The sequence below is a fragment of the Cotesia glomerata genome, linkage group LG4 (assembly GCF_020080835.1).
Source record: "Cotesia glomerata isolate CgM1 linkage group LG4, MPM_Cglom_v2.3, whole genome shotgun sequence".
NCBI lineage: Eukaryota > Metazoa > Arthropoda > Insecta > Hymenoptera > Braconidae > Cotesia > Cotesia glomerata.
In genome coordinates this window covers 8288007-8311363 of record NC_058161.1, presented here as the reverse complement: position 1 = coordinate 8311363, position 23357 = coordinate 8288007, and the positions used below count along the sequence as shown (strand labels likewise).

The window sequence follows — 23357 nt, the reverse complement described above, 5'->3', positions numbered from 1 at the left end:
TTGAATACAATAACATATACATTAATATATATTTTATACATTTAATTTTATTTAATTAATTAATTCATTTATATCAATGCAATAATACGGCACAGGCTTTACAAAATTAAAAAAAAACACAAATGAACCCACGCGTATAAAGGAATGACGGATAATATCACGCGCGTGATTGTTACGTATAAATTGGCATGCATACGCGTGATATAGTTAATGTATAAATCGAAATAATCGTAATTATAATTATAATCATAATTGTTCTGTTAGAAAAAAAAAGTAACCGAATATTATTTTTAAAAAATTTAAAGTGAACATAAAATTTTATTGTAACTGTTGGAGGTAAATTAATTGACCCTGCTCTCGACTCATTACATATTTGCACCATCACTGGACCAGTCGCGTATATAAAAATTAAAATTTTTTTACCTGATATCCAAAGGGTTGTTGAGAAACAAGTGATATAAATTTACATTGTACGAAACTCTATTTTAAATAATCGTCAAAATAAATCTGTCATTGTCATTTAATATTTTTTGTTATTTGAAATAATTGTTATTATTATGATTAATTATGGTAATTAATTTAAATCGATTATGCAACATTTAGCAGTAAAAGTATTACGGTTTTTTTCTTTGTTGTTATCCTATATATAATATATCTATAACTTATCATTTTTTTATTAAATCGTCGACTACTCCTACAATGGACCCTCAATCAGACTGTTCTTTAGTGTACAGTAGTAGACACTTCGTGCTAGACAGATTAGCGCAATCAAAAATGCACCTAGAAATTTATCACAATTAAAATTATATCAAAGCGTATTGTTTATACTTCATTTAATTATGAATAAAATGAACTAATAATACTTACCAATGTATACAACGTAAATTCCACCGTTATCACGGACAAGACTGTACGTTCCGGCCTATAATAAACACTTTCTTAGTAAAGCTTTCTACTTAAATTATCATAAATCATAAATATGGATTTTAACTTAGACAAATAATACTTACTGTTACAGAGATACCAATAATAAGGGCTATAATTCCAATTGTTATAAACATTATTCCACGTCCTCTAGCGAAATCTGGTCCAACGGAAGACACTTTGCGACAATGTGGACATCGCGCCAATGCATTATTGAGAGTATTAAACTGTAAAAATGAAAAATTCATTAATTACATTCTTTTCACCAAAAATAAGTGTCGAAAAATTAAATTTATCCAATGTTTTTCTTCTTTTATCCGACGATTATAATTTAATTCTCTTAATCTTTTGTTTATTCTCAAATTATTTTTAGCATTTATTTCAATCAGTAATCTTGTTTATTATGATTAAATAAATATTTATTACCAAAAATGTATCATGACAATGTGCACAGCATACTAAACACATCCCAGGCATCGATCGCATCGGTGGAGTAACCGGACTAGGCGCAAGGTTTATGATGCGTTTGCAATTTGGTCTGGGACAAGCAATACGTTGTGATGAACTCTTGCATATTAACAAACAATTGCAAGGACATCGAACGTATTTTTTACCCGGTGGAGCGTTTCTTATTGGCTGTAAAAAATTATTGCTATTTATTATCATTAAACAAATAAATAATAACAATAACAATAATGAAAGATGAAAAAATTGAGTATAATTAAACAATGATTTTCAGGTTTATTATCAACACGCAATAAAATTACCGTAGCTTCATTACACTGGTTACACTTGACAACATGCTGATCTTTTTTTCCGGAAATATCAATCATTGCCTGGCACACTCTGCAGGTGACCATCGGCATGCCGCTTTGGTTCGCAGATTGATAGGGTGGTGGCACCTCGTCAGGACCAATTGGTGAAACTGTGTTGACATTTGATTCTGTACCATCTACAACAATAAAATAATAACATAATAATCATTATTGAACATAATTTTGTCAAAAAAATATAAAATCAATACATCAAACTCTAAAATATGTGAAAAAAGTTTTTAAATGACAGTAATCTAAATAATTAAAATTATAAAATATAAATTACCAATGGCATCACTGGTACGTGAACTATAATTGACGTTTTCATTTTTTAAGAGCGGTTGTCGCTCGCCCTCACGACCATCACCCATTTTGTTACAACAATAGAATTCAAACGGTCAGTTTAACAGCTTATATATCAACCACTCCGATTAATAGTTTGCTTATTAGATATTGCTGTCAGTGTTTACTATAGATACAAATATATAAATGTATTTATATACTGTATTTTTTATTGACACTCGTACATCTATGACACAGTTATGAAGCCGCCATCATACTGTTACTCTACTGTCAAATGTATGATTCGATGTATTTACAATCAACTACACTCACACAGTCACACACATGCTAAAAAACAAAATATCACTTGGATTAGATGACACATTCGCTAAATCTAGAATAAAATTGCAGTGTCATCTGTTATTTTTGTTTTAATTACATATTTTATTATTCTACCAACTGCCAGTAATTTTCTTTTTGTTTTTAGATCCAGATAGGAGCGTTCTTTTGAATTTCAATGTTGAGCATCACAAAATGGAAAGTTTTTTTTTTATGGATAAAAAAAAATATTTGTTTATAATTATTATTATGAATTTTTGTTAAAAAAAAAAAATCATTAGTTTTATAAGCTCTAATTTGTTGTTTTCAGTTCTAATATGTTTTTCTAATGGATTTTAGGTTGAATCGGGTCGAGTAAATGAAAAAATTCGTTCAGAGGACAGCTTGCGTGCACACATTATTTCTAGTCTTATTAAAAGCTGATTGGTAGACCAGCACAAAAAAGAGACCAGCGACAAAATCTAACAGCGGAATAATTATTAACCCTCTGATGGTTTATGGAGTAAAAAATTTTTTTATTTACAATAATATTTACTTTGTTGTAGCACTAACTGTATTATGTATTTAGAATGTAAATACGTATTATTACTATACTTCGTATGGAGTAATGAGAAGTGTCATATTGTGTAAAATTACTATTGATGACAAATCTTTAATATTGTTTTAAAAACCAGTGCAGTAGATTATTTTATTCTCAAGAATTTATTTTTTATTTTTTTATTTTATAATATAATATTACAATTATAGATTGTAAAAAAAAATATTGTGTGTTTTTTATTAATACAAAATAAAAAATATGATGATAATTAATAAACTGTGACAGTTGTTAGATTCATTTATTCCATATTTATAAAAAAACAGAGTTCATTAGACAACAAAGAAACGTAAACGGGGTCAAAACTAGCTATTGCATTATGGAAGGCGGAATAATGGAAACTCCAGATACTACTCTTAGTGCATCTAGTTATAATGAAGAATCTTCAAAAGTTTGCTGTCATCCTAAAGGACGACTATGGAGATTTTTAGGTTTAGCCCTAATGTGTCTTCTGGGTTTTGGTAAATTTTGCTATTTAAAAAAAAATAATAATTTTACATAATTTAATTAATTATATTTTTTTCTTTATCATAGGTTCATATTTTTGCTATGACAATCCTTCAGCATTACAAGATAATTTTAAAAATGATTTGGATTTGTCGACGAGTAAATTCGTTTTACTATATTCAATTTATTCATGGCCAAATGTTGTTCTTTGTTTCATCGGAGGATTTCTTCTTGATCGTATATTCGGTATTAGATTGGGAACGATTATATATATGGCCTTAGCATTAGCTGGACAAATTGTCTTTGCAACTGGTGCTATAGTTAATAAATTTTGGCTTATGATGCTTGGTAGACTTATCTTTGGGTAATGATTTTATTTATTTATTTTCTTGCAATTAATTTTTTCTTTTGAGTCTTGAAACTTTTAAAAATTAAACATTATATGATTATTTTTACAGAATTGGTGCTGAATCTCTGGCAGTTGCACAGAACAGTTATGCAGTTCTTTGGTTTAAAGGAAAAGAATTGAATATGGTGTTTGGACTACAGCTGAGTTTTGCTCGAGTCGGATCAACGGTTAACTTTTTGGTGATGGAGCCAATATACAATTATGTTGCTAAAGATTATTCTGGACCAGAATGCATAGGTATCGTTTTATTCCTTGCCTCACTGACATGTGTATTTTCCATGATATGTGCTAGTTTACTTGGACTCATGGATAAACGTACAGAAACATTATTACGGAGAGGTCATAATGAAGAACCAAAAATTGTAAGATTGACGGATATTAAAGACTTCAAAGGAATATTTTGGTTGATTGTTGTTATTTGCATAGCGTATTATATGGCAATATTTCCGTTCATTGCACTTGCAAAGTAAGTTATTGAAACTATTGAATAATCAAGTGCCGATTAAGTAATTTTTATTAATATTTATTTTTTTTTTTTAGAGTATTCTTTGAAAGAAAGTATCAGTACAGTCCAGCAGCTGCTAATACTGCAAATTCATTGATTTATTCTATTTCAGCAATAGCATCACCGCTATTTGGTTTTTTAGTTGATAAAACCGGAAAGAATGTACTTTGGGTGTTTATCAGCATTGTGGGAACAATTATAGCACATGGCTTATTAGCATTCACATATGTTGATCCTTACACTTGTATGATAGCAATGGGATTATCTTATTCTATGTTAGCTAGTAGTCTCTGGCCGCTTATCGCACTTGTTATTCCAGAATATCAACTGGGGACTGCTTATGGACTGTATGATTAAATTTATTGTTATTTAAAATTATATTGATAAAAAATAATAGAATAAAAAATAAATTTACAATATTTTTTTCAGTGCTCAAGCTGTTCAAAACTTGGGATTAGCTGTTGTCAATAGCCTGTCTGGAACAATTGTTGATGAAAGTGGATATTTCATGCTAGAAATGTTCTTCCTCGGTTGGTTATGGAGTGAGTTTACGATAAAATATTAAATATTTATTTTTTTTTTCAAGAAAAGAATTGAATCATGTAATAATATAATTTTATTACTTTATAGTTTCATTAATAACCTGCACGTTGATATGGGTGGTAGATTTTTCAAAAACTGGTGGTTATTTAAACATGACACCAAAACAACGCGAAATTTATGAAGAAAGTCAACCGTCTATTAATACCACGGAAAGAGAAAAACTATTATCCGCTGGATCAACATCAGATTTATCTGGTGATGATTTATTACAGCCACAGTCTGATATTAATATTAGGAATCGTTATTTATCTCGCATTGGCCCAATAGTAAGTTAAATGTTAACTTATTATAAGCTATAACATGCAAACGAAAAAATTTTATTTTTCTAGTTGCCAACACAAGCAAAAGCAACGACATATCGTGCACTACGATGATCTGCATTTAATAAAAAAATATTATATATATATAAATAGCTAATTGTACATAAAAAAAAAACAATGTATTAGATTTTTAATGTTCACTGTGTCTTCCGGTCGCTCATTAATATTCTGTGATACATTTAAGACCAGTTAAAAATAATATATACATATATAAATACATAATAAAACTACATTAAATAATGTAATTTCAGTTTTAATGATTTTATAAATTCTTATTAAAAGTTTTAAATAAACATAAATTTTTATACAAATTGTAAGATTATTTTTATTTACTGACTGATTTTCAACTCATGATTGATATTTAATTGTCAATTTAAAGAACGAAAATTCAAACAAACTTAAGTCCTGTTTTCATTTGCGCATATTCATAAAGCGAAAAATTCCATGTAAACAGGTGTTTTACAAGCATGCAACAGCTGTGTTGTCAGTCTCAAATCAACACGTGCTTGTGTTATACTCGTAAAATTAAACTAGTTCTAAAAAATATTATCTCATGGTAATTAAATTTTTTAGGTGAATTATGGGTGTTCATGATAATGCTGATTCCAAATACAATGTGATAAATGGTACAAGTTTTTCGAAACTCACACCAAAAAAACCGACCGTTGTAAATTTTGGCGAAATGTCGAATAATAAAATAACTGAAAAAGAAACAAATCAAAAAAATAAGCTTATAAATGATAAAAATACGTTAAATTTACAACAACAACGAAAATCTCTTCCTGTTTATAAGTTACGCAAACGGTAAGCATGTTTTTCTTCTAAACAACATAATTTATTCATATAAGTTGATATAGATGTATTTAAATGTTATCTGTGATCTTATTAATTATTTACAAAAATATATGACACTGAAGTTGAGAAAAATTTTATAATTTCTGGATTTTTTAAAAGAAAAAATTATCCAAACAAAGATTGAAAAAAAAAATTCCGTATTTAAAAGTTGTAAAACATTATAAATACAATTTTTTTAAAATAATGATCTAGACTTAGTTTATTTGTCAAATAACATCTAAAAATGGTCAAGCGTCTGTTAATTTCAGTGACATAAATATATATCTGACGTGTTTTTTAATGAATTGGATTGACGCAAATATAAGGTAAAAGACCCGGTTATTGACACTTGCAATTTTATTTTAATTAAAAAAAAAAGCCAATTCCAATAAATAAATAAATACAATTTGTGAATTGTAAATTTTTAGATAATTGGTTTTGTGAGAACATTTTATTTTTTAATTGAAATAAGATTGCAAGTGTCAAACAACTAGGCCAGTGTCAGTAACCTGGTCTTTTACCTTAAGTTTTAATTTTTTGAACTACGAATAAGTTTTTGAATTGAAGTTTAAAAATTAAATTGAGATATTTTATTATTTTGTTTACAATTGATTATTTATTGTCATACTCATTGTTGAGTATGACATTGTCGGGGGATATTTTGTCAGGGGATGTTTTGTCGCGGAATCGCTGGAAAAAAAAAAAAAAAAAAAAAAAGAATTACAATCATGATAATATTTTATTTTTTATGATACTAAAATTAGCAGACATATGTGAGAATTTTTATAACACATCAATTATTAAAAAAAAAATATTTTTGAAAATTCGTACTTAAACTTTTTTTTAATTTCTATATGTGCAATTTCTTTTATTACAATTCAATTGTTATAAAGATCTAAAAAATTGTTAGATTCTTTAAAATTGAGAATCATTTTTTTTCAGTTAATATTAATAAGAATAGCTTCAGTTTCAAATATTCACTATTTATATGTTTTTACATCGCATGTTTTTACATTTTTTTTTTTTGAAATGTCGAGTGTAGAGCACAACCTCAACGCTTCGCTTATGAGGCGTGCAAAATGATACTGAAATTAATCTGTAAATTTTTTGGATTTTTATAGCTGAATATGTATAAATAAATCTTATCGAAAAATTCGATATCTATAAATTTAAAAGAATTATAAGTGCGAACTTTTTAAAAATATTTTTTCTTTGTAATCGACTTGTAATAAAAATATAAAAGTTGTCAGATGTCTGCTGATTTCAGTATCATAATAAAAAGTATTTATCACTTAACTTGCTGTCTAAAGAACTTTTAAATACTGAATAAGAAATTGCTATAGTCCAGTTAAAAAAAATTAGATGATAAGTAAATTTTGAAGTTTTTAAATTCTATATTACTACTCCTAGTATTTTCAAAATAATTCTCTAATTGTTATAATTTAAACAATTATAAACTGATTATTTCTTTAAGAAAACTTTCATGAAGTAGTCTGTTGAAAGTGCTTCAAACTTTCGATCAATTTGCGAAGAAAATTTAAATTATCCAGACGAATTAGTATATTACATACCTAGGCCAGTCAAATAAGATAAGTCTCAGATCACATATAATTGTTGGCCAAGGCGAAGCCGAGGTTGACAAACATGTGGTCTGAGACTTTATTTTTTACTGGCCAATTTGTGTATAATCTTTTTATAAATGTATATTTTCAATACCACTTGATTAATCAAACTTCATTGAAAATTCCAGATTTAATTGAAAGCCTTAAAGTGAAAAAAAAAAAGAAATCAAAATTTATAATTACCGATAATTTTCCATGGTTGATTGTTTTGAATACACTGAAATTAAATACTCTAAAAAATTAATTAAAACATTTCAAAGCTTTGATTTAAGCGCGTGTTGATTAATGGGAATAAAATCATAAGGAAAGTATTAAGCAAAAAAAAAAAAAAAAAAAAAAAAACTTTATTACTCATCATCATCGTTGCAACTTCAAAGCTTTAATTATTTTAAAGGCTCTCGGCTACTTAAAATCCTCTACTAAATAATTGTTGTAACTACTAAATATGTTCCTTTCATCTTATCGTAATTTTAGTACTTCAATATTTTCTTAAACATTTATCTTTTTATATTTTTAATTATCATAATTCTACTTTGCAAACTATAGAAATGAGATTCACGAAAATTTTTCAATAATTTAATTCGACGAGAAGCTAATACACTAAGAGAAAAAATTTCTTATGACAAAAATGGACATTATTGTGACAAGAAATTGATTAATTAAAAATTTTAAACAATTTTATTTTTCATTACAACATTGCTCAATTTTTCCTCTTAGGATAGATTTCGAAAATTTCGCAACTTAATTTTATCTGACAATGAATGAACAGTCCATAAAAATAAATCATTAAAAACAAACTATTTGTCTGTACTGCATGTTACTGAACTTCAATTACAATGATTTAAAGTAACGGGCTAGGATAAATTATTCTTCTAACTGATCTGATGAATTATCGGTTAATTAGAAATAAATGATAAGATTTATTTGAAATACACATAATTAATGTTTACGATTCATTGCAGTTAAATATTGATTATATTATGACCTTTATCCAAATATTTGACCTATTTGTAGATTTAATTTCTTCCTATTCAATAATTTAGAAAATTTCATTTATTGATGTTTTCGGCAAATAGATATTGAATCAATTTGTAAGTAGTATTAAATTTAATAAAGCACGTACTTATAGCAAAGTTTCAACGTGAACTCAAATAGAAAAATTAAAAAAGAATTAGAAACGTAAAAATAAAATAAACTGAAACTTTCAAAGAAGTTTATTGTATACCACATGAAATAGTTCATTCTAATTATTTTTTTTAAACTGTTTGTAGGTTGACTGATTAAGGTAACTTTTGATTTATTCTATCTAAAATTTTTTACTTTAACTTTTCCTATGATCAATTGATTTATTTTTATTTTTTTGTAATCAAGGGACATTTTAAATTTAATTGACACAATTTTTATTAATGTGCGGCGCTAATATTGTGGTAAAACTAGTGTAAGAGAAAAAAAGAACCAAGTCGAAGCTAATAATTTTTAATTAACCGAATCCTTTATAATCATAGTAAATAATCGTCAACGATTAGGAAATTTTTGGGTTGCCCGTAGAATATTTTACTATAATTAACAGAGTACTAATGTTCTTTATAAGAATAAATTTAATTAAAAGTAAAAATTAAATACTATCGAAAAATATTGCTTGTACACAGAAAAAAGGAAGATCAAAATAGTTTAATTCAAATAAAATTTTTTTTAAGCAAGAAAATTTGATTTCGTCCAAGATAATCATAGTCTAAATAAGTATTTTCTTATGCAAATAATTTTTTTTCGAGTAGAGACTCGCGAACTTAGTAAAAAAGTGTAATTATTTATTAATAAACTTTTTCTTTTCTAGATTGTTGGAAGAAATTCGTAATTACAATAGTTTGATTATTATTGGTGAAACGGGAAGTGGGAAAACAACGCAGATACCTCAACTTTTATTGCATAGTGGTATTGCCGGTTCATCTGGATGTATTGGAATTACTTCACCGCGCCGAGTAGCGGCTGTTAGCGTAGCACGTCGAGTCGCTCAAGAACAATCTGTTGAACTAGGAAAGCTCGTTGGATACTGCGTACGTTTTGATGATGTAACTAGTTCACAAACAAGAATTAAATTTTTAACAGACGGTATGATGGTTCGAGAAGCAATGACCGATGAGAATCTATCAGAGTACTCAGTTGTAATTCTTGACGAAGTACACGAACGATCTGTATCAACTGATGTTCTTCTTGGGGTTGCTCGGCGAGCCCAGAATATCCGAAAGCACAAGAATTTACCACCGTTGAAACTTATAATTATGTCCGCTACAATGGACGTCGATAAATTTGCCAAGTATTACCAAGCTCCAGTGGTTTACCTCGAAGGCCGTCAACATCCTGTTCAAATATATCATGCAATAAAGTCCCAAGATGATTATGCATTTTCGGCATTAGTGACGGCTTTTCAAATTCATCGTGAAGCACCAGCAAAGTCCTGATAAAATTTTTTTTTTTATTTAGAAACATTCACAGTAATTATGATTTTTATTAATAATTTTTTTTTTCTTTTTTTACAGTGAGGATATTTTAATATTTTTAACCGGTCAGGAAGAAATAGAAGCCGCTGCAGTTGCAGCTAGGCAAGTTGCAAAACAATTAGATGGTAAAGGGTATCCAAATCTCAAAGTATTTCCACTTTATTCGGCACTTCCAACTTTCCAACAATTAGAAGCATTCAAGAGTTCAGCAATCGGAATGAGAAAATTAGTTTTATCGACTAACGTCGCTGAAACTTCGGTCACTATCTCAGGTTAGTAAGAATTATTAATAAAATGAATAAAAATATTTTAATACTTTTATAATTATTTTAAGGTATTCGACATATTATCGACACGGGTGTAGTAAAAGTAAGAACTCATCACCCGACTACAGGATTAGATATACTTAAAATAGAAAAAGTTTCGAAAGCACAAGCATGGCAGCGCACAGGCCGAGCTGGTCGCGAATGTCCTGGTAAGTGCTATCGGACTTATACAAAAGACGAGTTTTCACAAATGAGAGAAATGCCAATACCCGAAATTCAGAAATGTTCATTAGTTGGAGTTGCTTTACAACTATTGGCAATTGGAATTGATATAACAACATTTGAATTTATGGATAAACCACCTAAAGAATCAATTGATGTTGCTGTATCTTGTTTAGAAAAACTTGGAGCTGTTAAAGGTAATAAATGGATGAATTAATTCAATTATTATATCATATATTAATCTAATAAGCTGAATTAATCATTAATAGGTAATCCTCCACAATTAACAACGCTTGGAAGAACAATGTCTCTCTTCCCACTAGATCCACGTTTTACTAAAGTTCTTCTTGCATCCGTCGAACATCAATGTCTTCATGAAGCACTTACTGTAATCGCAATTCTTTCTGGTGAATCTATATTTACAGAGCCTCCAACGAAACGTGAACAAGCCTTAACTGCTCGTTTAAAGTAATTACCTAAAAATTTTTCAAGTCTTATTTATAAATCTATTTATAACCGTATAAAATTTTTTCAGGTTTATTTCTCCTGAAGGTGATCATGTAACATTGCTTAATGTTTTTAAAAACTATACCTCCTTGAATGACAATAGAAAAAAAACCTGGTGTTTTGATAATTTTATGCACCACCGAAATCTAGAATATGCCACTGAAATAAGAGCGCAATTAGCTCGATTGACAGAAAGAGCGAATTTAGAACAATCAAGCTGTGGATCTAATACTGAACGTTTAAGAAAAGCTCTTTTAGAAGGTCTCAGTGGAAATTTAGCCGAATTACAAAGAGACAATACTTATATGATTGTAATTATCTGATCACTTTATTATTTTTTTTCTTAGAATTTATTTAAATATTTCTCTAAAATGTTTTTTAATATTTTTAGCTTTCCTCAAGACAACCTGTGACAATACATCCCTCATCGACACTTTATTCTTCAAAACCTCCATTAGTTTTATTCACAGAAGTCGTAGCAACAGGACGATGCTATATCCGCAGTCTCTCTGTAATCGAATCATCTTGGATTCACGAAAAATAATATATAATTTATGATTATCATAAATTTGAATATGTTAAAAGAAGGTTATCATGTAAAAAATTACAAATTATTATTAATGAATAATTTACGAAATTAACTAGCTGTTGATAATTGATAGAATAAAAAATTTATTGTAAAATTAAACTATAGAAATATAATTGAATTTTTTGTACAATAAATCATTATTATTTCTTAAAAATTGGACTTGTCTAAATTATTTTTTATACCTTCCTGCGTGTTTTTTTTTTTTTTTTTAAATAATAAAACCCGATATTTCTCCGCAAGTAAACTATTGTCCGATTAATATTAGTAAAAAGAGTTTCCAAAAAATAATCAAATATTCATTATTTTCTTTTTTTGAACAGATATTTCTTACTCATGTGCATAAAAATTTTTTTTCTCGTTGTAATTTTTAAGTTTTCATCGTCTTAAAGATGTAAAAAAATTATTTTTTGAAAACTCGAAAATTTTTTATGAATTTATCATTTGTATACTCTTGTTTCTCTAATTTCTTACAGATAGTATACTGGAAAAAAAAAATACTTTTATTGAGAAAATTTTCTCCACACAAAAACCCATATTCTTGATAATTATCGAGAATATATTTTATTGTCTACAGAATACTTTGAGTTAATTCAAAGTAGTTTTTACTTAATAATTAAGACAGGTATTGAAATATTCTTGTAAAGAAGTTAATAAATTTAATGTAAAAGACTCAGTTACTGACACTTATAATTTTATTTTAGTTAAAAAAAAAAAAAAACAAATCAACTCTCATAAATTAATAAATAAATATAATTTTTGAATTATAAATTTTAAGATAATTAGTTTTTTGAGAACATTTTATTTTTTTAGTTAGAATAAAATTGCCAGTGTTAAACAACTAGGCCAATGTCAATAACTAAGTCTTTTACCTTAAATAGTTTATTTTAAAAAATTCTCGAGCTAAGAAATCCTTGTCTTGACAATAATTTTTCTTACTCTCAGTGTAAGTTTGTGTAAATTTATCTGCAAGTTTATCAATTATTTAATCTTCAGCACGTGATTCTATCTATAAAGAAACAAATTTACATTTTTTTTCGCAGGCCAAACGCAAATAATTCAGATGTGCAACAAATTTATAGAACGAAAGATAGCATTTAATATAGCGCTTGAAATCAATGTATAAATAGTAAAGATATCTTTCTAGCTTATCAATATTTTATTTTATAAACTGTATCTATCCTATCGAATATTCCAAAGGTGTTAAAAAAGTCTGTTTTTATTTTAAAAAATATGAAAAATTAAATTTCAATCTTTCATAAGTCAAACGTGAGTCTTTAAAGTAAACATAAAAATAATAATGATATTTCTATAAGTTATTATGCGATTCAAGATATCATAAAGAAATTTTTGAAATGGAAGCAGTACAAAGATGAGTAAAATGCTGAAAGTTTTCGAAAGTTCTGCAAATTTAAGTGACTTTCAGAGAATGAAAGAGAGCTAAACGCTTCGAAGCAGTCTCTTCTCTATGCTTGTATGGAAAAAAGTGAAGAATGAATAGAAGTAAAGAATGAATGAAATAAAGACCTTTCCATTTATAAAGTGCAATTGCCTTATAAATATTTCCAGATATCATGGGGTGTGTAATTTTTATCTTGCAAATTTTAATAGAAGTTCTTGGTCTTATTAATTGGACATCCTACGTATGAAAAGAAAGTTATTTTTTTCATGAAAACTAGCAGTGATGAACCCAAGGGAAAATGTCGCTACTTTCTTTGAAGATGGATACGTTTTTTCTTCTATCCGAAAGGGTCGCTATAAAACAAAAAAAAAAAAGTAGCACTAGCGGCTATTCCCGTGGGTGATCAGACCTCGTCTTTGCGTAAAGTTATGTCAACAAAATGGATAGAGTAGAATCTCTTTTTTTTTTGAATGATTTATGAACATTTGTAAACATCATCTAACGATGACAAAAACTGAACAATTGTCAATCATTTTTTAACTTTTTGTAAGGAAAATTGAAAAGTTTTTAAAACAAAATGTTTTAAGTCCGATTATTTTTAAATTAATAAATCTCATTGAAAAATATTCTAAGCAGATGAATCAGAAGAAATAACTTTTTTTTACTGTATTAAATAACTTGTAAATCTATATTTTGCGTTATTTAGTCTGAATTATAAAAATCTGTGGTGTAAAAATTAAAATTTTGAAAATTCGTATACGTATTTTAAAAAGAGTTTATTCATTGTAAAACATTGTATTATCTTTTAATTTGTATTTAATGACAGAAGAATAAAAATTCATTGTATTTAAAAATAATTTAAGCAACAATTTTCTAAATTTAATTTTTTAAAGTAGAAAATTTAACATCAATCATAAAATATTATACAAAATATTCATAAATTAAGAGAATTTTTATAAGTGTTGTATTAAGTTTTGTATCAAATTGTTGGAGAAGACATTAAAAAATCGAAGAAATAGTAAAATTTGTATTTTTAGATAATTCAAATTCTATAAAAACAATTGTTATTATTATTTTACAGAAATTGAATCAAATTACAGAATTGATCGCACTTAAAAGAATGCAACAAGCTCAAAATTTAAGAATAAATTTAAAACTGAGAAAATTTCACACTGTTTTGACGTCGAAATTTTTTTACAGTGTATTACCAAATACTAAATAAAGCAATTTTATAATTCTGCAATATAAAAATTTTATTGCAATCAATCTCATATCGATTCGTACTAAATACATTAAATTCCGTAAATACTTGAGCGAGTTGTCATATTCAATAAAAAGTTTGTGAAAACTGAAATTTTCTCATTAAATTCTGCTTTTTTACATCAATATTCTAGACTTTTTATTATAGTCTCGAGTGTAAAAAAAGTGATAATAGCTACACTGTAAAGTAGATTTCTGATGTATATGACTTTCTCGATGATCCTACGACAAGGACTTGTGAGTTGATCCCTGTCGATTTTACAAGTGCAACAGGTGGTTTTAAAAATTGATCCGTTTTATGCTTTTGACTTTGCTTGAGACGATTGCACTTGATATTTGTTTGTTGAGCTCTTTACTATTCATACTTTATTTATTCGTCTCTTTTGTTTAATTTTATTTTATTTGTTGATTAATATTTAAAAAATTATTAGAGTTTTATATAATATTATAATAGTATAATTACATAGATGCATAAATTAATTTATTACAATGAAACAATAGATGATCTTCTGCAGTCTATATGAAATATATAATAAATAATAATATAATGCTTGTAATTCAATAAGCTACCATAAAATAATGAACGTATTCATCAGCACCTGAACTTTCAACTTCGTAAATCAGTTTTTCCAATGTTTCATCAGTTAAATTATAATTTCTTTTCTCAACTACCATCACCGGAAACTGTAATCTCTTTCAAACTGGTTAGCTCGTGACACGCAATAATGAGACTAATTTTTCTTTTTCTGACTTTTTCTCCTTCAATAAAAGTATTTTTTATTATTTTTTAAATTCTATAAATACTGTAACGTGTAACATTTTTTTTTTTTTTTCATAAATCTATCATCTACCTGGTGAATTTTCATATTAAAATTACACTTTTTAGTTGAATTAATAATAAAAAAAAACTGAATTTTAATGAGAATAGTTTTTATGAAATATCAATAGAAGATATGACATTTAATATTGTGATGAAAGTTTACTTACTTTTAAATCTAATAAAAAAAAGTAATGAATATCATTACATTATTTGAGGAATTTATAGAGAAATTTTATATAGAGTGATAAAAACAATAAAAAAATATAATTAGAATGAAAAGAAGAATTAAAAAAAAATTTTAATTAAGTTTTTTGCATGATAGTTTTAAGTAAGAACTTAAATATTTATGCGTCATTTAAAAGAAATAAATTTTGAGAAGCTGTCGGTGAGGATCGATCAAGTTTTACTTTTGGTGGACCACAATTTTTTTCTTTAAATGGTATATGGATCTTGTGCCTGAAGTTATGACGATGGATTGAAACTTTTAATAATTTCTAGATTGCTGGCAATCTGAGCAGTCGGCGGAATACGAGAGAAAGATTGGCTAACAGCCAAAGATCGCTCCGGACGCATGCCAGAATTGAAGAGTTTCAACTCTTTGTATCCTTGTGATATTAAAATAAATATAAAAAAAAAGTATTTCGAGATGGCTATTTTTTCGACGTTGTTAGATAAGATGAGCACAAGTACGAGAGGAGGAGAGATGAGATGAGATGAGAGGGGAGTATGATAGTTCATCAGGAGGACAGAAGAATAACGAGTGTAGTGGTAACGGAACTAAAGACTGAAGAAAGAGAAAGCGTGGGAGGATAGTAAAAGGTAAAGAGGAAAAGAGAGGAGTGATGAAACGACCAGGGTTGTCGAGGGTTGCCGTGGAGCTATCGATCGTCGCGGGGGTGCTTGTAGAATACAGCCGGGGGTAAAACCCGGCGTCAGCGTCGGCGCCGTCGTGTGTCGTTTCATCCTTGAGTACTGGAGAAAGATGAGGCGCGAGCGTTTTCGCGGTAGCGCCAGTACTGCCCGGGACGGTCACGATACAAAGATATTCAATGGGAGAACTACCCAAGTTACACTACATCGTATACTACCATAAACTCTGGTATAAGTAATCGGCATATACCTCACGGATGGTTAGTCGTCGATGCATCTCTGGAGCTCACTAACCTTCCGGATCCTCCTAACTTGCTGCTGATCTCTTCTCTAATTCTGTCTTCTCTCTGGTGTTGAAACATTTCAGTTTATATTCAATACTCAACACCGCTGGAAAATATCTTCGATAAAAATGAATATTTTTGCAAATGGATAAAACTATCCAATTAAATACAGCAATCAGAAGGAAGGTCAACAACAATTAATGAAGTAATGAAGAAAAGGAAAAGAAAAAGTTTTTACGTGAAATTAAATTAATGGAAATAAATGATAGTTGAAAAAATAATAATAAAAATCTACTCCTAAATTAAAAAAATAATGATGATGATGATGATGATGATGATGATGATGATGATGATGACGAACTGATGAGAAACTGACTGATGAAAACTATAGAGAATAAGTGTAAAAATTTTAGAAAGTGGATGGTGCAGGTGCAGGTGAAGGTGCAGATGCAAGAGGTGCAAGTGTCAATGTTGATAAAGTCAACTTGGACTGGAGAAGTGTCATACTGGCGGACTTTGTCAGATGATGGAACTGAGCTGGCTAAACGGAGTAAACACAGTGAGCACGAGGTCGACTCGCTGGAAATTGCAGTGGGATCCTCGTTGGTACTTCCAGGAAGTGACAACAGAGGAATCCAAGTGTGAGTGGATTGGTAGTAATAGGATTGAGAAGAAGAAAGAGGATTCGAAGCATCATCCTCGAAAAAAATCAAGTGTGGTGGCGCGGCGTCGGGTGCCGCCACCAGAAACACAACCAAGAAGTGAAGAGAAGAAATCAAAGGAAGAAGCATTGTTGGAGACCACCAACAAGACGGCAAAAGAATCAGAACCAGAGGCAGGAGCAAAAGCAGGGAGAGGTTCTTACAGATGCGGTGCCCGGTGGGGCCAGCCCGCGGCGGCGTGACGCGATGCGGACGCGCCCCTCCTGCACGACTCTCGGGAATCTTGGGAGAAAAAAAAAGCGTCGACATGGTGAAACGGTTTCACACCAAAAAGAGAAGTCGACGAATCCAAGAAATGCAACGCTACTTATCGTTGCTATTGGATTACTGTGGACAATGCGAGCCTGCGATGCTCTCACTGCACCCGGCTCTTCATCCCAGCCGCAGCCGCAACAACAACAGCAACAGCAGCAGCTCAAGTATAGCTCTCGTCAGGTCAGGACTCGTTATGGAACACTACGCGGCATTGTTGCCCGCTCCATGTCCGTGGAAGGTGTTGAAGCTTACCTCGGTGTACCATATGCTACGCCACCATTGGGCGCACTTCGTTACATGCCACCCGTCACGCCAACTCAATGGAGAGGCACCAAACTCGCGGATACCTTACCTCCCGCGTGTCCACAAAAAATACCTGGTTTGGAGCCAAATCTGCCACGTCGTCGACGTGCTTATATCGATAATATTATTCCTTTACTCACTAATCAAAGCGAGGACTGCCTGTACCTCAATCTATACGTACCTCGACCACAACACGGTAAGTTTTTTTTTTTTTTTTTCATTTTTATCATTCTCCAGTTTATTGTTTAATTAATATAATCTAAAAAAAAAAAAAAAAAAAAAAAAAAAAAAAAATGTTTTATAAAGTTCCTAGTTTATAATATGATATATATATATATATATATATATATATATATATATATATATATATATATATATATATATATATATTATTTAATGTATTCACTGAGTTTGTTGACGGCTGAATGCTGTTCAGTATTATCGCAATCTCTCATTCTGAATCATTATTCCTCTCCTTTTCTTCTGTTTTCTTGTTCTTGTTCTTGTTCATTTTCACTGTTTCCTCTCTACTTAATAATCTATAGAATTTCGAATAAATGATATCAAGTGAGTCAGACTGAGACCAAGAAATGAAACGAAGAAAAGGCCATCAAATATCAAATACCAGAAGCGACAATCAAACAAGATATGCATTTAGGTGAGAAGGAAAACTACCAATCTATCGAAGCGCGTTACCACTTCAATTCCGTAGTGCATTGTAGTTGATTCAATACAACATAAAACCTGCAAGCACCGCGGGAGTGAGGTGGTTTCACGTTAAATCAACGTTTCTTCATCGACTAATGTATTTAACAATCTTCGGTATATTACAGTGAAAAATAAAAAGTCTAATGAAAATTTTTTTTTCAATAATATTATTGTTAATCTTGAAAACTGGTTAATTTTATCATTATTATCGTGAAAATAGTTTCTAGGATTTATCTTCAACAGGTGGAAATCTTGTGACTTTCCTCACTCTATTTCACTTTCATCTCGGGTTCATAATCCTTCAAAAGTGATATCCTTGTTTGAGAGAATTACTAATTAAACTATATTATATCTATAATGAATTTTCAGGCAGTAGCACAGAATTGCTGCCAACTTTACTTCTTATTCATGGGGATTCTTACTCTTGGGGAGCGGGTAATCCTTTGGATGGCACTGCCTTGGCCGCTCATGGTCGCATCATCGTAGTATCAATTAACTTTCGTCTGGGTGTCTTGGGTATGTTTTATTGTCTAAATAAAAAACAAAAATATAATTATTATTTGTTAATTATTGCTTGGGAATGAAAATAGAGCTGAAATTATTTTTCTATGATAGGTTTCCTCAAAACTGGTACAAAAAGTAGTGCTCAAGGTAATTATGGTCTTATGGATCTTGTTGCGGGTCTTCATTGGCTACGTGAAAATGTGGAAGCATTTGGTGGCGATCCTGAACGTTTAAGTATTCTTGGGCTAGGAACTGGAGCAGCATTAGCTAATTTTCTAGCAGTTTCGCCAATGGCTAAAGAACTTGTTGAGAGAGTTATACTATTAGGCGGTTCTGCATTATCGCCATGGGCAATACAACGTGATCCTATCACAATTAAACGTCGAGTTGCTGAACAAACTGGGTGTCTTGGGGATGTTGAAACTGATGACATTGCAATATGTTTACGCTTGAGAAGTATTGATGAATTACTTAATGTTAATCTTGAGACTCCAAGATTTACTTCTGGATTTGCTCCTTTTATGGATGGTACTGTGTTACCATTGGGTTCTCAGGTAGTCTGTTTATTTATTTTAATAGCATATTTTAATGAACGATTTTTGTAAAATTAATTTTTTTTAAGGTAACACAACCTACTGCTTCATCGGCGGGTATTTTGCCATTGGTGCCGGGACCCGGGAGTGAATTTGCTGCTTTAGGAAATCGAGATCTTCTTATGGGATTAACATCATGTGAAGCATGGTTGGATTTAAGTGAAGATGATTTAAAAGTTGGTTTAAATTTGTTTTTTTTTTTTTTTTTTTTTTTTAAAATGAATTATTTTATAAAAACTGTTTGTAAATATTTAAATATAATTTTATTTCAGAATGGTATTAATGCAACTAGAAGAGACCGGATATTAAGAACATACGTTCGAAATACTTATCGGTATCATCTTCATGAAATTTATTCGACATTGAAAAATGAATATACTGATTGGGAAAAAGATGAACAAAGCCCTAATGCAATTCGAGAAAGTTTATTATCTTTATTGGGGGATGGGCAAGTTGCTGCTCCACTTCTTAGATTAGCATTATTACATTCGGCGTCTGGAGGACGAGGTTACCTTTTTCACTTTCAACCTGGTGATCATCCCAGCCAACGAGGGGATGAGCTTCCATTTCTTTTGGGTATACCACTGCTTAGGAATGAGCCAAGCCGTTGGCTATACTCTGTTAACTATACTATTGAAGATGAAAGTATTTCACGCATGCTAGTGCGATACATTGCAAATTTTGTACGTCGAGGGTAAGTTAATTTGATTTGTTTTTTAAGTAAATATATTTTTTTACATCCTTTCGTTTATTTTTATTTTTATTTCTATTTTTATAGAGATCCTAATGAAGGGAATCCGAATAATGAAAAATTCATGAAAAATTCACCTTTTTGGGATTCATATGACTCGATAAATCAGCTCTATCTAGAAGTTAGCAAATTAACTGAAATGCATTCTCACTACCGTGGTCATAAGATGTCATTGTGGCTAAATCTTTTACCGCAGTTGCATCGTCCAGGTTACGAGATCAGTATGCGTCATCATCATCTGGCAGAGAGCCCAAGTCTTTACGAGGGTGCAGTACGGCCTCAAACAATGGCTTTACCGCTTCCACCACCGCCACTTTCCGTACCTATGCCCACAGAAGCTTCTATATCTTCAAAGCCTATTGAAAGTACAGAATGTACTCCCAACATTTCAGTTGTGCCTATGAGCACAATTATTCCCACTCGTTCTACTCAACAACCATTACCTAAATTATCCCCAGGGCCTAACAATCTTTTGCGTAAATTTGCATCAAATCATTATCAGAGTTATACAACAGCCTTAACTGTAACAATAGCTGTTGGTATATTTCTGTTATTACTGAATATTCTTATTTTTGCTGGAATTTATCATCAGCGCGATCGCAATGCTGCGGCTGCTGCAGCAGCCTCTATAAACCCATCATTATCATTGGGTTTTGTTGAACATAAAAAAAAGGAACGACTGCTTGAAGCTGGATGTTCCGGAGTGGAGTCAATAAGTGCCAGTGGAAAACTATCAAGACTGTCTTCTTTTGTTCTAAATGACTCATCTATTTCATCAAGTCCTTCAATTCACAAACATAAACTTGCACAAGAACTCGAATTACAATTACAAGAGTTTCAATGCTCACCACCACCCGGTGGAGGTAAACGGATGTCTCTAGATCCACCGTCCTACGCTATATGTAAAAGTCCGGGCGTTAATCGCAGTCGAACACCTTCACCGTGTGTTGATGTTGCAGCACAAAATAATCAGTTGGAACCTCATGATCGAGGTATAGCTGATGATGACGATGATGACGAATTCTTGCCTGATCCACCTCCACCGCCAAAAGTACCTGCACCCAATGTTTGTTCAGGAATTCTAAGACAACCCGGAACACCGGGTAGTGCTAAGAAGCGTGTGCAAATTCAAGAAATTTCAGTGTAATTAAATAAAACATTTATAAACATAATGGATTTGATGAAATTTCCCATCTCAGGGTAGAGATATAAATGATTGAATGCTATTTGCGTTCAATGTTAATGCCGTGTGGAATTTTCCAATGACCGAGGAATTGGACTTGTGGTATTTTTCAAGAAAATGATCAATTTGTTATACTAAAAATGTTTTTCATTGTGGAACGCTTACAAATATTTCAATCAAATGACGAGTATACAACTGCCCCTTTGTAACAAATGCACGTTATATACTTATAAATCATTGGTATAAATACTGTAAAAATATATAATGGCATTTTGTTAAAACGCAACATTGTATATTATACCCTTTACAGCTTGTAGAAAATTCAAAGATAAAAGAATTTTTAAATCTTGAAAATATTTTTATTTAAATAATTCCATTTTTATAAAATTTAATTTATAAATTCCAAAGCTGTTTTACTGAAAGATTCAGTAAATTATATCTCCATATATTGTTTTTGGAGTTAAAACATTTTCAAGGTTTAAAAATTGTTTCTGTCATTGAATTTCTGACAGGTTGCGCCAACGTACGTTGCATTAAAAATTGAAGTGTCATTTGGATCATCAGTTTATTGAAACAAACGATAACGAATGAATAAACAATAATTTACTACGCTGTGTATGTGAGTGTATGAATCAATATGTATGAGAGAAAGAGAGAGTGAGAAATTTTTAAATGGTAAGTTGACAGTGAAATAACTTACTGATTTAATAATAATAATATTAAAAAAATAAACATAAACATGTCTTTGTGACATTATAATGTCTTAGGTAAAGTAAATAAATAAAATAAGTAATTAAAGTGATAATATAAATTAATACCCGTTCGAGGGGCCATTCATTAACACTACCAGTGAATCTTAGCCTATATGATAGTTTCGAAAATGCGCTATATACGTAAACATTGTAATCGCTGATTATGTGATTATGTTTTCAGTAATCGATCATTTTTATGCATCCACCGATTGTTCTCCATAAAAAAATAAATGAATAAATTTATGAATGTTTCAAATGTTGAATTTGATTAAATAAAGAATTAATGCATTAAACGTGCGTATAAATAATCAAAGTTTTCATTTTGTCATCCTTTTTTAATAAAATTTCCTCAACACTCTTTGAAGTCACCACCGAAAATAGAAAAATGCAATAAGCTCTAGCTCTAATATTCGATTAAAAGCATCTTGATGAAACTGGTGCGAGCGACAATAACGCCGGTTAAAGCTGACAAAGTATATCCGGAACATACCAAGACCTGTTCATACACATGCTTATACATCAAAATTTACTATACATATCATACCCATTATATCGTTCTTCAACCTCAATTTCAAATACCTGCCTCTAAATTCTTTATATAAATAAATAAATTCATTTAAAACTTAAAAAAAATTTTTTTATAAGTTAAAGTGATATTTTATAATTAAAATAATTATTAACGGTTATTTATTACATTTATCAGTTGTAAATAAATTTTTGCTAATTAGTTTTAGGTAATAGCTATTTGATTGCATATCTAATTTACATCCATTTATATTTTTAATTTTTTATCTTATACTTATCCTCTAGATAATTACTGCTGAGCTCAGTAACTGAATTTTCTCATGAAAAAAATTCCACAGTGACGACTAACAATTTACAGGAAAATTCATTTACACACTCACAATCACAATAGACAGATATTATCAATGACATTTATAATAAAAGTAAATGATAATCTAATAATTGACTAATATTCGTTTATCTTATCTTAATCATATTTGTCATTATCGCATTAAAATTTAAGCACATGACTATGAGTAACACACGGAGAATATTTGACAATCTTATTTATAGCTTAATAATTTCAAAATTACATTCACATAGTAATCTTCATGTAAATAGTTTAGTAATAATTTTAAATCTTTAAAGATACTACGGACAATAACATTGAAA

General features: G+C 29.8%; 4 protein-coding genes across 4 annotated transcripts; 3 read left to right on the top strand and 1 right to left on the bottom strand.

Moving 5' to 3' along the window:
* Positions 1-27: 27 nt before the first annotated feature.
* LOC123264322 (type 2 phosphatidylinositol 4,5-bisphosphate 4-phosphatase) lies at positions 28-2340 on the bottom strand. The gene is made up of 6 exons (XM_044727555.1): positions 2026-2340; positions 1692-1876; positions 1351-1560; positions 1011-1151; positions 868-922; positions 28-780 (listed from the first exon to the last, which is right to left on the bottom strand). Exons 1-6 carry the CDS (start codon positions 2108-2110, stop codon positions 695-697), a joined length of 762 nt encoding a protein of 253 aa, XP_044583490.1. The 5' UTR covers positions 2111-2340; the 3' UTR covers positions 28-694.
* Positions 2341-3084: 744 nt separating this feature from the next.
* LOC123264321 (major facilitator superfamily domain-containing protein 1-like) lies at positions 3085-5474 on the top strand. The gene is made up of 7 exons (XM_044727554.1): positions 3085-3416; positions 3490-3766; positions 3861-4277; positions 4352-4663; positions 4746-4858; positions 4947-5185; positions 5249-5474. The coding sequence occupies exons 1-7, from the start codon at positions 3275-3277 to the stop codon at positions 5291-5293; spliced, it is 1545 nt and encodes a 514-aa protein (XP_044583489.1). The 5' UTR covers positions 3085-3274; the 3' UTR covers positions 5294-5474.
* A 238-nt stretch (positions 5475-5712) lies between these two features.
* Positions 5713-11867, top strand: LOC123263289 (ATP-dependent RNA helicase DHX33). Its single transcript, XM_044725917.1, has 7 exons — positions 5713-6043; positions 9530-10147; positions 10233-10465; positions 10528-10878; positions 10951-11149; positions 11217-11499; positions 11580-11867. Exons 1-7 carry the CDS (start codon positions 5820-5822, stop codon positions 11730-11732), a joined length of 2061 nt encoding a protein of 686 aa, XP_044581852.1. The 5' UTR covers positions 5713-5819; the 3' UTR covers positions 11733-11867.
* A 5445-nt stretch (positions 11868-17312) lies between these two features.
* On the top strand, positions 17313-22474 carry LOC123262987 (neuroligin-1). Its single transcript, XM_044725494.1, has 6 exons — positions 17313-17886; positions 18768-18914; positions 19014-19456; positions 19525-19671; positions 19768-20189; positions 20274-22474. The coding sequence occupies exons 1-6, from the start codon at positions 17319-17321 to the stop codon at positions 21391-21393; spliced, it is 2847 nt and encodes a 948-aa protein (XP_044581429.1). The 5' UTR covers positions 17313-17318; the 3' UTR covers positions 21394-22474.
* The last annotated feature ends 883 nt before the right edge of the window (positions 22475-23357 follow it).